General features: G+C 34.7%; 1 protein-coding gene across 1 annotated transcript in view; it reads right to left on the reverse strand.

Annotated features, from left to right (window-relative positions):
- JAK2 (Janus kinase 2) overlaps positions 1-16913 on the reverse strand; it is a gene marked incomplete at its 3' end in the record, with an annotated part of 122474 nt that overhangs the window by 35390 nt on the left and 70171 nt on the right. Inside the window, exons 9-12 of the mRNA XM_080708990.1 lie at positions 15525-15636; positions 13129-13315; positions 12301-12428; positions 10439-10573 (exon numbers count right to left, since the gene is read on the reverse strand). Coding sequence (XP_080565116.1) covers positions 10439-10573; positions 12301-12428; positions 13129-13315; positions 15525-15636 — 562 coding nt within the window. The remainder of the gene's footprint in view (positions 1-10438; positions 10574-12300; positions 12429-13128; positions 13316-15524; positions 15637-16913) is intronic.

Here is a 16913-nt window from a genome sequence, read left to right on the forward strand (position 1 = left end):
GCACACTGGCTTAGGAGACCCTGTTTCCAAATAAAAATGTAAAAATAGGTCTGGGAGTGTAGCCTGGAGGTAGAAGGGCTTACCTCAAAGCCCTTGAAAAACAGAAACAGTCTAACCGTAAAGACAATAGAAGACAGGAAATTATTAAAAATCAGAGCAGAAATCAACAAAGTAGAGAATTTTAAAAAATACAGAAAACAAAACCCAAAGCTGGTTTCTCAAAAAAATTAACTAGATAGATAAATCACTAGCCATCTTAACTAAAAAAAAAAAAGAATCAACCCAAATTGCAGAGATGAAAAAAAGATATTACTGCCAACAATGTAGAAATCTAGAGAAATATCAGAAACTACTTTGGAAAACTATACTCCAACAAAATGAAAAATCTGGAGGAAATTGATAACTCTCTATATTAAAGTACAACCTTCCTAAACTGAGTCAAAAAGACATAGAAAATTTAAACCAACCAATAGCAATCAAAGAGACTGAAGCAGCAATAAAGAGCCTACCATCAAAGAAAAGCCCAGGACCAATGGTTTCCCAAGTGAATTTTATAAAACCTTTATAGAAGAGCTAATCCTGATATACCTCAATCTATTTTGTGAAATAGAAAAAGGACTCTCCCAAATACATTTTATGAAGCCAACATCACATTTATACCAAAACCAAATAATTATAGCTCCAGGAAGGAAAACTACAGGCCTATATCTCTGATGAACTGGATGCAAAACTGATAAAATACTAGCAACACTTATTCAAAGCCACATCAATAAAATCATACACCATGTCCAAGTAGGATTCATCCCAAGAATGCAAGGCTGATTCAGGACTCAAAAATCAATCCATGTAATTCATCAAATTAACTGAACCAAAGAGAAAAATCACATGATCATTTCAATAGACACTGAAAAAGCATTTGACAAAATCCAACATCCATTTATGCCAAAAGCACTGCAGAGAATCAGAACGGAAGGAACATACTTCAACATCATAAAGGCAATCTACAATAGGTCCACAGCCAACATCATATTAAATGGGGAAAAACTGCAAGAATTCCCAAAAACAGGAACAAGACAAAGGATGTCCATTATCACTTCTTTTCAATATAGTACTTGAGACTCGAGCCAGAGAAATAAGGCAAGAAAAGGAAATCAAAGGAGTGCAAATAAGAAAAGAAGAGCTCAAACTTTCACTATTTGCAGATGACACGATACTAAGAAAACCCAACACACTCAATCAAAAGGCATATAGAACTAGAGAAAATGGCGACCGCGGAACGCAGCATATCTCGGTAGCTAAAACAAAAAAAAGTTCAACTACTAAGAAGGCAGTATGTAGATGAGCAAAATAAATACAGCTCACGATCCAAAACAGAAACAGAAACCATGGCAGAAGGAATCCAATTACTCTGAACTGTGGGATCCACTGCAAAAACCCCAAGTGTACGTGACTGACCTGCTGAGGACTGGCCCCCAGCGCCATCAGGGCCACGGGGTGCAGGCCCGAACTGCGAACTCTGTTGTGGCAGTCTCAAGAAATCCAGATAAATAATCCAAGTACATGAAAACAGCCACAGACCTCCAGCATCTTAGGTGGTGAGCGGCAACCAAGCCAAAATCCCGTGTGCTCACCAAAGGCGGCACCCACAGTGGTACAGCCCTTCAGAGACCCAGGGGAGGAAACCTGTGCACACAGGAAAACTTCTAGATACAGCAACATGGCAAGCTTTGCAGTGGCCTGGACCACACCCAGGTAATAGGGTGCTATCAGAGAATGGATCTGGTTGAAACCTACAGTGACACAAAGTCACAGGGGGGGACGTGCCAAGTCAATATTAGATGCCCTCTTCAAAAAGCAGTCAGAGGGTAGAGAAGATATCACACAGAGACCGGGTCAAGACCTAACAAAAGGGCACAGAGCAAATAAGAGACATTGGAATATACTCCAGAATCTACCAGTAATCAGACTTACAAATATTATATAGGCCCAGCCCCATATCTGTAAATTAGTAGGCCCTTTTTATTTTTTGCTTGCTTATGGGTTTTTGTTGTTGTTGTTTTTCTGTTTTGGGGTTTTTTTCCCTTCTCTTTCTTTTATTCAGATTTTTATTTGCTGGTTTGGTTGTTTGTTTTGCTGCTTTATTGTCTCACATGGTCACTAGGTCTTAGTCTATTTCTTTTTGTCCTTTCTTTTCTTTTTTCCTTCTCTCTTTTCTTTCCTATTCTTTTTTTGTTGTTGTTGTTGTTTTGTTTTGTCCTCGAAGTATAATCTTCAGCTTTTGTATCTTGTTTTGTTACTTCATTCATGTTTGGTTGCTTCTCATCTCCCCCATTTCTTTTACAAACTATCTCACACCAGCATATCCACTCTCTTCTCTCAAGACTTTATTTTCCTTTACTGTATCTCTGTGTTTAATACTCAAGGTATTTCATATCTCCATACTTAAATACTAACTACAAGAGTCCTACTATCTATTCTCTCTCATTCTTATACAGATACTACCTTATTGTACTAAAATTCATACATACCTTAATCATATCCTCAACCTTACCCAAATCATGAACCCATCGCCCTAGCCGATTCCCTAATACCCAACCACCACTATTGGAAAAAGTACTGCTTACCTGCTGTCACTTCTAAATTCCTACTACTAAGATTGGATTAAACATAATAACCACAAAAAATGGGAAGACATCAGAAACACAGGCCTGAGAACTTTGAAAATGCAAGAACTAGGAATAGTGAGAAGACAACAGAAATCACAAATTCTGATCTACAAGAAATTCAAGAAGGGGAGTTCAGAATCTTGATCTACAATATGATGAAAGGCTTTAAAACAAGTCTATAAGAGATGAAAAATGAAATAGAAACACTAAGAAAGAATCAGAAAAAGGTCTGGAATGAAATGAAAGAGTCAATAAATGAAATAAAGACAGCAATAGAAAGAAATTCTGGAAGATTAGATAAAATGGAAAGTAGAATATCACTCTTAGAAGACAGTTCATTCAAAACTGAAAACAATCAAAATAATACAGAAGTCATTACAGCAACAAAACCTAAACATCCAACAACTATGGGACAAATGAAGCGTCCTAACTTACGAATAAAAGACATTAAAGAAGGAATAGAGGTACAGACCAAGGGCATTCATAATCTCTTCAGAGAACTAATTTCAGAGAATTACCCAAACATGGAAAGAGACTTGGATCTTCACATCCAGGAGACATACAGAATACCATTAAGACAAGATCAAAGAAGAACCTCCCACGCCATATAATAATCAAAATGACCAACATAGAGGCCAAGGAAAGAATCTTAAAAACAGGGAGAAAAAAAAGGACAGATGACATAGAGGAAAAACAACAACAATCACCCCAGACTATACAACCCAAGTCATGAATGCCAGGAGAGACTGGTATGATGTAATCCAGACCCTGGAAGAAAACAACTTCCAACCAAAATTGCTATATCCAGCAAAACTATTATTCAAAATTGATGGAGAAACAAAAAAGTGTTTCAAGATAAGCAGAACCTCGAAGAAAAATTCATGAATTCAAAGCCAACACTAGAGAAAATACTTAAAGAAATAAACCACAAAGAAGAAAAAAGAAGCAGACTTTAGAACCAGAGAAGAGATGAAGGTGAACATGGGGTATCTAAGTAGAGAAGAAATAACAGGATACCTAGCAGAAGACAGAACACAAAATGACAGGAAACAAAAATCATATTTCAATAATAACTCTGAACATCAAAGGACTTAACTCACCAATCAAAAAACATAGACTGGCAATGTGGATTAACACACGTAATACAATATATGCTGTTTGCAAGAAACTCACCTTACAACCAAAGACATTCACAGATTGAAAGTGAAAGATATAAAAAGATACCATGCTAATGGAGACCAAAAACAGGCAGGGGTAGCAACACTGATATCCAACAAAACAGACTTAAGCTAAAACACATCAGATGAGACAAAACAGGGCGCTTCCTTTTGTTAAAAGGAACAGTCCACCAAGAAGAGATAATGATAGTAAATGTTTATGCCCCAAATGTGGGGGCAGCCACATTTGTAAAAACAAACCCTTCTAGACATTAGAACTAAAATAGACCCAAATACAATAATAATGGGAGACTTCAACACACCTCTCACACCACTAGATCAATCTTCAAGGCAAAAGATGAGTAAAGGCTATTCAGAATTAAAGAAATCTATAAATCAAATGGACCTAATAGACATATACAGAATATTTCAACCAGGAACAACAGAATACACATTCTTTTCTGCAGCCCATGAAACCTTCTTAAAAATAGATCACATCCTGGGCCACAAAGCAAGCACTAGCAAATTCAAAAGATGTAATATAATTCCCTGCATCTTTTCAGATAATAATGGAATTAAAGTAGAAATCAACAACAGGAAACCCAAAAGAACCTATTTAAATGCATGGAAATTGAATGATACACTTTTGAATGATAAGTGGGTAAGATCGGGAATTACAAATAATAAGAGAAATAAAGAAATTTCTGGAATTAAATGAAAATAGAGAAACAACTCACCAAAATTTATTGGACACTTGGAAGGCAGTGTTAAGAGGAAAGTTTATAGCACTGTTTGCCCACATGAGAAGAACAAAGAGTCTCCAAGTAAAACAACCTACTGATACATCTCAAGGACCTAGAAAGACTACAACAGTGTAATCCCAAACTCAGCAGAAGACAGGAAATTATTAAAATCAGAGCAAAAATAAATGAAATAGAGAAAAAACAATTCAAAGAATCAACAAAACAAATAGCTGGTTCTTTGAAAAGATTAATAAGATTGACAACCCCTGGCCAACCTAACTAAAAGAAAGAGAGAATAAACTCAAATTATTAAAATCAGGAATGAAAAAGAAGACATCACCACAGAGAGTGAAGAAATTCAAAGGATTATCAGAAACTATTTTGAAAACTTATACTCCAATAGACTGGAAAACATGGAAGAAATCGACAGATTTCTAAGCGCATATAACCTACCTATACTGAACCAAGAGGACATAGCAAATCTAAACCAACCAATAACAAGCAAAGAAATAGAAACAGCAATAAAAATTCTGCCATCAAAGAAAACCCAAGGCCCAAATGGGTTTCCAGCAAAATTCTACAAAACCTTCAGTGAAGAACTAATCCCAATACTTCACAAATTGTTCTGGGAAATTGAAAGAGATGAAATTCTCCCAAATTCCCTCTACGAGTCCAGTATCACATTAATCCCCAAACCAAATAAAGGTACCTCAAGAAAGGAAAATGACAGACCAATATCCTTGATGAACACAGATGCAAAAATTCTAAACAAAATACTAGCTACACACATTCAAAACATTATTAAGAGAATTATACACCATTACCAAGTTGGTTTCATCCCAGAAAAGCAAGGCTGGTTCAACATATGCAAATCAATACAAGTTATTCACCACATAAATAGAACTGAGGAAGAAAACCACATGATCATATCAATAGATGCTGAAAAAGCATTCGACAAAATCCAACCCATTTATGTTAAAAACACTACAGAAAACTGGAATAGAAGGAACGTATTTCAACATCATTAACGCTATATACAATAAACCCAAAGCCAAAATCTTATTGAATGGGAAAAAACTGTAAGAATTTCCTCTAAAATCAGGATCAAGGATGCCCACTATTACCACTCCTTTTCAATATAGTTCTTGAGACTCTTGCCACAGCAATAAGGCAAGAGAAGGAAATCAAAGGAATTTGAATAGGAAGAGAAGAATTAAAACTATTCTTATTTGCAGATGACATGATCCTTTATCCAGAAGACCCAACAAACTCAACTAAAAGACTACTGGAGCTGATTAACCAATTCAGCAGAGTAGCAGGATACAAAATCAATCTAAAGAAATCAGTTGCTTTTCTTTATGCCAACAATGAATCCACAATGAAAAAAATAAAGAAAATTCCATTCACTATAACCTCAAAACCAATAAAATACCTAGAAATAAACCTAACCAACAATGTAAAAGACCTCTACAACAAAAACTATAAAATATTAAAGAAAGAAATTGAAGACGACCTTGGAAGATGGAAAGATCTGCCTTGTTCATGGATAGGTAGAATAAATATCATCCAAATGGCCATTTTGCCAAAACTGATTTATAGATTCAATGCAATTTCGATTAAAATACCAATGATATTCTTCACAGACCTAGAAAAATCAGTCATGAATGTTATATGGAGAAAGAAAAGACCCAGAATAACCAAAGCAATTCTCAGCAATAAAAATCACGGAGGAGGCATCACAATTCTGGACTTCAAATTATACTATAGAGCAGTAGTAGTAAAAACAGCATGGTAGTGGCACAAAAACAGTCAGAATGACCAGTGGAACAGAATACAAGATACAGAAACAAATCCACACACCTATAGTCAATTAATCTTTGACAAAGGGGCCAAATTTGTACACTGGAAAAAAGACAGGCTTTTCAACAAATGGTGCTAGGAGAACTGGCTATCCATTTGTAGAAAGATGGAATTAAATCCTTACCTCTCACTATGCACAGGAATCAACTCAAGATAGATCAAAGACTTAGAAATTAGACCAGAGACTTTGAAGTTATTAGAGGAGGGCATAGGCTCAACACTCCAACATACAGGCACAGGCATTAACTTTCAACAACACCTCCAAAGCACAGGAAATTAAAGCAAGAATTAATAAGTGGGATGGCATCAAACTAAAATGTTTCTTCTCATCAAAGGAAACCATCAAGAACCTAAAGAGAAAGCCTACAGAATGGGAGAAGATTTTTACCAGCCACCACTCAGACAGAGGGCTAATATCCAGAATATACAAAGACTTCAAAAGACACTACACTAGTAAAACAAGTAACCCAATCAAGAAATGAGCCACTGAACTGAATAGACAATTCACAAAAGAAGAGATACAAATGGCCACATAGATACATGAAAAGATGTTCAAAATCATTAGCCATCAGGGAGATGCAAATCAAAACTACACTGAGATTCCATCTAATCCCAATCAGAGTGGCAAGCATAAAGAACTCAAACAACAACAAATGCTGGCGAGGATGTGGGGAAAGATGAACTCTTTTATACTGTTGGTGGGATTGCAAAGTAGTTCAGCCACTATTGAGATCAGTTTGGAGATTCCTTAGAAAACTGGGAATGGATCCACCATATGATACGGCTTTACCACTCCTGGGTATCTTTCCAAAGGGGTTGAAACCAGGGAACTACAGCAACACATGAATGCCCATGTTCATAACAGCATAATTCATAAAAGCCAAAATATGGAACCAACCTAGGTCTCCATCAACATATGAACAGACTGCAAAATTATGGGAAATACACACAATGGAATTCTACTCGGCTATAAAAAAAGAACAAAATCATGTCATTTGAGAGAAGATGAAAAGACCTGGAGAAAATTATGTTAAGTGAGATCAGCCAAGCACAGAAAGAGAAGGAACTTATGTTTTCTCTAATATGCTCAAACTAGGGAGTATTAGGGATACCAGAGGGACTCCAGACAGTGGAGGAGAAACCTCATCAAAGGCAGATTGGAATGATAGGAGAGGAAGAAGGCTGAGGTTGATTAATGAAGGAGTTACATCTGAATTTGTGTAAAAATATAAATATAGCATGGTTAACCTGGTCACTCATTGTTGGGAGGGGGAGAAGAGGAAGATGGGGAGGACACCAAGCACAGTCTGAATGTATACCATTTTCAATATGTTCCACATTTAAAAAAAAAAAAAAGGCGTATAGAACTGATCAACAAATTTAGCAAAGTTTCTGGATACAAAATTAATCTTAAAAAATCAGAAGCTTTTCTGTATACCAACCATAAATCCACTGAGAAAGAAATCCAGAAAACACTCCCACTCAGGATATCCCACAAAAAAAAAATACTTAGTAATAAACTTAACCAGAGTTAAAAGACCTCTACAAAGAAAATTATAAAACATTGAAAAAATAAATCTTCCCATTATCTCCTTAGAAGATGGAGAGATCCTCCATTTTCATGGATAGGCAGAATAAATATCATCAAAATGGCCATACTTTCAAAAGTGATCTACAGATTCAGTGCAATATCCATTAAATTACCAAGGTCATTCCTCACAGGCATAGAAAAATAAGTCCTTAAATTCATTTGGAACAACAAAAAAACAGAATAGCCAAATTAGCTTTCAGCAAAAAAAAATCATGCAGGAGAAATCACAATACCTGACTTCATACTACAACACCAGCATACTAAAAACAGCATGGTATTGGCACAAAGACAGATACACAGACCAATGGAGCAGAATAGAAGACACAAAAACAGTTCCACATACTAAAAGCCAATTGATTTTTGTCAAAGAGGCCAAAAACATACACTGCAAAAAAGGCTGTTGAACAGTATTGGCAAATTGGTTAACTATATGCAGACAAATGAAAATAAACTCCACTTTCTCACCCTGCACAAGAGTCAATTAAAGAAGGACCAAAGACTTGGAAATTAGACCAGAGACCTTGAGGCTCCTTGAAGAGGGCAAAGGTCCAACACTGCAACACATAGGCACAGATAAAACTTTCTCAACAAGACTTCAAAGGCACAAGAAACTAAAAGGTGGATCAATATGTGGAATTGCACTAAACTGAAGAGCTTCTGTACAGCCAAGGAAACTATCAAGAACCTCAACCAGGAGCCAACAGAATAGATTTTTGCCACCTACTCCTCTGATAGAGGTCTATTATCCAGAATATATAGAGAACTCAAGAAACTCAAAATTAAGAAAACAAATAACCCAATCAAAAAATGGGCAAGGGAACTAAATAGACACTTCACAAAGAAGAAATTCAAATGGCCAATAAATGCATGAAACAATGCTCGATATCATTAGCAATCAAAGAGATGCAAATCAAAACTACAGTGAGATTTTACCTAACTTCAACTAGAATGGCAATCATTCAAACCATAAACAACAACAAATGCTGGTGAGAATGTAGAAAAGTGAGAACTCCTAATACATTTATTGGTGAGATTGCAAATTAGTGCAACTTCTTTGAAAAACAGTATGGAGGAGCCTCAGAAGAAATGAGAACAAACTTACCATATGATCCAGCAATACCATTCTAGGTATTTGCCTAAAAGAATGGAAACCAAACTACCAAACTAATGCATGTGTATCTCTGGTCATAGCTGCACAATTCACAATTGTCAAACTATGGAACCAGCCAAGATCTCCATCAACATATGAATGGATTACAAAACTATGGGATATGTATACAATAGTATTTTACTCAGACATAAAGAAAAACACAATTATGTCATTTACAGGGAAATGGATGGAACTGGAGAACATTATGCTAAGTGAGATTAGTCAGTCACAAAAAATAAGAAATCAGATGCTCTCTTCAATATGTGAAAGCTAGGAAGAAAATGGGTCATAGAAGGAACTCTAGACAAAGTAGGAGATACTATAGATGAGCAAATAAGGTGCCTTAACTGAGGGAATGGAAGGGGGAAAGAAGGAAATTCTCTAATGTACATGATGTATGTTAAAACATACCAAAGTCAATCACTTAGCCAAAGATGAGGAGGAGGAGGAGGCGAAGGAGGAGAAGGAGGAGGAAACGGGGCAGGTACTGGGTAAGGGCTAATTAGCTGATGTGTGCATGTATGCTTCCACCATTTTGTACCCCCATTTACATGTATGACTACAATGTACTAATAAAAAATAAAAAAATAAAAGCCACTGTCTCAGTATATGCAGAGATATTTTAAGACCCATACAATAATGTTAAAAGTACTTTAAAAATAAAATATTTTTTAAATTCTTGTAATTTTCATTAGCCCCATCAGAATACATTTTGAGAAAAGTCCTTGATATATATTTTAAAATAACATTTTTTTTTTTTTTTTTTTTTGGTGGTACTGGGGTTCCTGGAAGCCCTTCTACCTCCGGGCTACACTCCCAGACCTATTTTTTACATTTTCATTTTTGGAAACAGGGTCTCCTAAGCCAGCGCGCGCGGCTGGCTTCGAACCTGTGCGATCCTCCTGTCTCTGCCTCCCAAGCGCGGGGATTACAAGCCTGCGCCACCACGCCCGGCTAAAATAACATTTTTTAAAAATGCATGCATGAATGTTATGTTTAGCCAGGCATGGTGGCACACGCTTGTAATCCCAGGACTTGGGAGGTTGAGAGAGGATTGCAGGACCGTGGCCAGCCTCAGAAACTTAGGGAGAAAGGCCACCTGCATCTTTGTGAGACCCTGTTTCAAAATAAAGAATAAGAAACAGGGCTTGAGGTATAGCTTGGAGGCAGAATGACCCTGGCTTCCTTCCCCAGTACTGAAAAAAAAAAAGTACATCTTTATGTAATATAAGCTACGAAACTACACAACACTACCCAAAGAAGATACATACCTCTGAATAGTTTCTATGTGCTTTATCCAAAACTTTTAAAAGAACTTCTGTTTCATGCAGTTGACCATAATCTCCGACTTCCCTTCTTATACCTTTAAAAATTTTTGTAAATGTGCCTTGGCCAAGGCTTTCATTCTTTAAAGAAAAAAGGTAAGAGCAAAGAATTAGTAGAGATGGCAAAAGATGTGAAGAAAACAAAATATATTTAATGACAAAAAATTAAAAATAAAAAGGCATAAGTAAATATTTCCCTTACAAACATCCTAGATTTGAGATTCCAAATTAATTCTTCTATTCTTCTTCTATAGTAATTAAAGACAGAAAGTAAGAATTAATGAATAAAGTGTTTGTGGGCTACACCCTATTTTTAAATCCCCTGCATTGACTATAATTATTGCTTGTTTAGAGTCAGTGTTAACTTACATTTATTTACAGATAAGTTTCTCTCTTTACCTTTATTAGTACAAAAGAAAAGCAGAACTATGGTCTGAGGAGGCAAAATATTCGACTTGTTCCTTATCACCTACTATCTGTTTAACCTTGTAAGAGCCATTTAATCTCCCTATACTGCAGTTGTACTGGTTTCTTTATCTGAGAAAGGAGGAAAAGTTATGGTCATACCACCCCAAATATGATCTATCTTATCTGAGAAAGAAAAAATATCAATTTTCCCCAAATAATTGTTTTGAATAGTAAATAAAATATGAAAGTACTATGAAACAGTTCATGAAACATGGTAAATTCACATTAAGTGATAACTATTTCTACTAGTACTAGTACTTCTCAAATTTCCTTTGTAGAATGAGTGATAAAAGTCAAATCATCAGTTTTTATGTATTCTTGCAGTTTTTCTTATTTTTTAGTCCTTTGAATTTCTCTTACTTTCTTGAGAACTTGGGAGTTAAGATATAGGCATTTTATAGATGATTTTTATTTTTTAAGATTTGAAAAGGAATAGTTTTAAATTTCTGAAAGAATCTATGTATCTACCAAAAGAATGAAAACCAAAATACCAAACTAATGCATGAACAACCATGTTCATATTTGCACAGTTCACCATTGCCAAACTGTGGAACCAGCCAAGATGTCCTTCAACGGATGAGTGGATTTCAAAACTATGGGATGTGTACACAACAGAATTTTGCCCAGCCATAAGGGAGAAGAAAATTATGGCATGTACACTGAAATGTCACAAAACAATAAGAAACCATATGCTTTTCTTAATGTGCAAAATATTAGGGAGAAATGTGTAACAGGAGAAACTCTAGATGAAGAAGGAACCCTATAGAGGAGCAATTAAGGTGATATATCTGAGGGGATAAGAGGGAAGATAAGGGAAACTCTTTAAAGCACATGATGTACTTAAACATATCAAAGTCAACCAGGAAGCCAAGCATGGGTAGGAGGGAGGGGGAGGGAAGGGGTTAGAGATTGGGTAGGGGCTGACTGGGTGACATGGGCATGTATATCTCCACAAGTATTTTATCCCATTGAGATGTAGGACTACAATGCACCAATAAAAATTTATTTTAAAATTCTATTCTTAAAATGATTAATTTTGTTAATTTCTAACATATAAGTTTGCATAATTTTATGAGAAGTAAAAACATTTAAATTGCAAGTATACTTTTTTGTATGTACTGGGACCTTGCTAAGTTGCTGAGGTTGGCCTGCAATCCTCTTGTCTTAGACTCCCAAGTACTGGTATTACAGGCATGAACCATCACACATGCCCACAAGTAAATTTTTATAATAAAATCTATAACAAGATAGTTACAAATTTCACAGGAATATAACATAGGCTAGGAAATCAAGACAACAGATATTTTCAAAGAATGAAAAAACAATATCTAATGACTTACAAATATCAAATCTTCATTTCTTATTTTGTGAAACACCATTTGGTTCACATTATTATGTCTCTGTAGTGTTGGTGAAGTTGGTACATCAGAAACACCATTAGTTCTAAAGACTAGAAGATTTGACTTATCTGGGGAAATAAACAATACATATATGTGTGTCTGTGTGCACATCTATCTAATATACATATATGCAAATATGTAATCAAAACATTGAAAATATTAATTGCTCCAGAGAGGAGTATAATGAAATGTGTTCTATAAGAAATCTAATAACTCTTTATCTCTTTATTGTTCATCTTTTCCCAGAAAATTAATTGAGGTTAGTTCATTGAACATTGATATATTTGTACCAATTATTTTATATATTCAAAACCATAATCATTTTCTTAAACTAATAAATTTTCTAGGAATTTTAATAATTTTAATAACAAAATGTGCTATTTCACAGGATTTCCAATCTTGGTATTTTTCATTTTAAAAATACAGAAATTAAAATCGTAAACACATGTGAAAGTTTTTACTCAACACACAAAAGAATTTGATAAAAGTTCAATTAGTAAGTGACTAATTTATACAGAGTGACTGATTTATACAAAAATTAACTTTAAAATGTCATTTTAGAGAAACAGTAATTCAAGTCATTGACAATTCAAATCAGATGATACAATCCTATTTGATGATGTTTGTACAACAGAATGAGACAGTATTAATTTGTCTTTGGGGTTGCTTCTTTCATATTTCTTTTGAAATCAATGTATTGAAAATACCTTCCACCACATACACAATCCATGCTTAGTATTTTAAAAAATAATTAGAAAATTATTTTACCTTTTGGCTTGGGGGGGCAGCATTTAGTAAACTGGAAAATTATACTGTCTGAGCGAACAGTTTCCATCTGGTAGCAATTCAAAAGATCTTTAAGATTACTGAAGTTCTTCTTAGTCCCACTGAGGTTGTATTCTCTATTCTCATTTTTTGTAATCAAGCAGTGTTTATATTCAATGACATTTTCTCTCTATATAAGTTTCATTAAAAAGAGAGGGAGGGAAAATCAAAATGAATATCAGAGTGATTATTCTGCTAAAATGGTATCATAAAAAAATCAACAGAATATTCAGACATTTTAACTGTGTATCCTAAAGTAGTACTGGTATGGTGATAAGAGGCTTCTGATCCTCAAAAAGGCATCTAGTTATAATGTAATAGCCTTTCAATAAAAAGCACATAATAAAGCAATAATAATAATTAAAAAATCTAATAGCTTTTCATAATAAGATATAAAGCTAGTGTGACATATTTGGTCTTCATGAACTTGATTCTCTTACCATCTCCAACCCCAGCTCCTGCCACTCCCAACATAAGACCAATTTTCCAGGCATATTAATTGCTTGAATTTTATTTCAAGCAACTGTCATACTGTTTCATACTTTGATAACGATATAAGCTATTTCTCCACTATGAATGTACACCCTCTCCTGAGGAATGAACCTTTATTCATTCCTTAAAACTCAGTTCAAGTACTACTCTTTCTGTGAGGTCTTTTCCAACAATACTGACCAATTTCATAAGCAAGAGTGATGACTACTTGCTCCATTGCACCACTATTATATAAGTATACTTACATCTAATGTGGCATTTTAATATTTCATAGTTTTAGAATCTTTGTCTTATGCACTATACTGTGAACCTATTCATTCTATTCATTCATCTAACTATTTTTGAGCTGTTTTTATAAACATATTCATCCTACTTAGAACCATTAGTAAAACATCTACCAACCCCTCAAGGTCAATCTCAAGTCTTTCCTACTCCAAAATTCTTCATAATTATAATCCTTTCTTCCACTGTCTAAACTTGCTATATTTGATAATTATAACATTCAACTTAGTACTTCTGGCATATTTCTAAATTTTTGTTTTCCAAAATATAAGTTCTTAAGGCTAGGGTTGTATCATGTTTCCTAAGGTACATTGCTCATATCAGACTGGGCATATGGAAAATATAATAATATGTACATTTTAAATTTATGATTAAATACAATGCATTGTTTTCTGTTCTAGTAAGAAAATACCCTGAAATTAGAACAGATTATTGATTTTATAAAATGGTAAAGTGATGAAGTAATCTACCTTCTGTATTGACAGTAATCTGTTCTCTATATGTACTAAACATAAGACAGTTGTTTTTGTAGTAACTGAGTAAGATAATCCTTACTCTACTTCTAAAAGTAAAAGCCAAGTGTATGGCACATGACTGTGGTCTCAGTACTTGGGAGGCTGAGACAGAAGGATCCAAATTCAAGAACAACCTCAGCAACTTAATGAGATGCTCAAAAACCTAGCAAGACCATGTTTCAAAATAAAAAATCAAATAGGGCTAAGGGTATAACTCAGAGGTAGAACACCCCCTGGATTCGATTCCCAATACAAATGAAAGTAAAAATGAATTTGGATGGTGCTACAAAGCTGCTACAAAATTATGATTTTACCATTATATTGCATTCATATCCTTCAATATAATTTTAGATAGTAAATAATCTTAGATGAGATCCAAGATGATCTGCCTTAATGATGTTTCACTACAGTTTTAAAACACACATTGTAGATTATTCTTCTTAAATTTGGAAAATCACTAGCTAAAAGTGCTAAAAGTGCTATCATATTTCTGGTTTTCATTTTCTTACTTTGCTGAAATTTGTAACTACTGCTAATAAACAGAATATTTGCTCCTAATTTATTCTGTTCTACATGATTTGATGCAGATTTATATTTTTGTGAAGGATTAAAAAAAGAGAGACTTTCAAAGACATGACTAAATACCATTTGAGACGTGGTGCACATGCCTGTAATTCCAGTACCTGAGAGGCTGAGACAAGGAGGATCATAGGTTTGAGACCAGCCTCCACACTTTAGTGAGACTCTCAAACCCTTCAAAACAAAAAATAAAAAGGGCTGGGAGAATATCTTGGAGGTAGAATACTCTTAGGTTCAATCCCTAGTACCAAAAGATAAATAAATGAAATCAAAGCCAAATAAAAAGACATTATATCTTATTTTCATATTTTATGTGAATTTATATTTATAAAGAATTATACATAGGTGTACAGAATCACTAAGGTATACTGAAAGGATGGTGTTCATATTTATCTACTGGGATGGTAGATAAATATGAACGAGAAAATAAACTAAGAATCACGTTACCATTAATAAATGTGACATACTAACCTCAACAGCAAAAGTCAGAAAATACTTGTTAAAGTCCTTAGGACTGCATCGAAGTACATATAATCCAGTCTGATTACCTGCTTTCTTCAATTTACTAATGGCAAAATCCATTCTAAAGGTAAAGAAGAAATAACTTAAATAATAACAACAAGCACCATGAAATGATCAAATGTCAATAAAAGTCAAATTTAAAACTCTCAGAAATTTTAGATGTCTCCTATACTTCATGTCTTTTCAATAATCTTTCAAGGTGATAAAATCAAAGTTCATAGCTATCTTGCAATAAGTTCAAACCAATTCAAAGGGAATTATACTACTTTAAAAAAAATGAAGAGCCAGAAGTGGTTAAATTACTGGATTAAATCTGTTATCTCAGTACTTGAAAGGCTGGGACAGGAGGATCACAGATCACAGGTTCATGGCCATCCTCAGCAACTTAACAAGGCCCTCTGCAATTTAGCAAGGCTCTGTTTCAAAATTAAGAACCCAATCATAAAATAGGCAAGTGAACTTAATAGACACTTTACAAAAGAAGAAATTCAAATGGCCAATAAATGTATGAAAAATGTTCAACATCATTAGCAATCAGAGATGCAAATCAAAACTACCCTGAGATTTCACCTAACTCCAACTAGAATGGCAATCACTAAAAACAAAAATAATAACAAATGTTGGTGAGGATGTGGAAAAGTTGGAACTCTAATGTATTATTGGTGGGACTGCAAATTAGTAAAACCACTTTGGAAAACAGTATGGAGGATCCTCAGAAGAATGGAAAGAAGCCTACCATATGGCCCAGCAATACCAATTCTAGGTATCTATCCAAAGAATGGAAACCAAACCAAACTATACAACTAATGCACAAGTATTTATGTTCACAGCTGCACAATTCACCATAGCCAAATTATGGAACCAGCCAAGATGTCCATCAACAGATGAATGAATTACAAAACTGTGTACACAATGTACACTATGTAAACTATGTACACAATGGAATTTTACTCAGCCATAAAAAAAGAACAAAATTATGTCATTTGCAGGGAAATGGATTGACCTGGAGAACATTATGCGAAGTTAGATTAGTCAGTCACAAAAAGTAAAAAAAATCTAGGTGTTCTAATATGCAGAAACTAGGGAGAAAAAGGGTCACAGGAGGAATTATAGACATGGAAGGAAAAACCAAATACGGAGACTTAACTAAGGGTGATGTGAGGAGGGAAGAGGGAAATCCCCTAATATACAAGATGTATATTCACAAACATATCAAAGTTAATCAGTAGGCCAAACATAAGAAGGAGGGAGGGGGAGAGAATGGGGTGGAAATTGGGGAAGGGATAAAAAAGTGATGTGTGCATGTATGCCTCTACCATTTTGTACTCCATTAAGTCA

Source organism: Muscardinus avellanarius, assembly GCF_963383645.1.
Source record: "Muscardinus avellanarius genome assembly, chromosome: 13".
Classification (NCBI taxonomy): Eukaryota; Metazoa; Chordata; class Mammalia; order Rodentia; family Gliridae; genus Muscardinus; species Muscardinus avellanarius.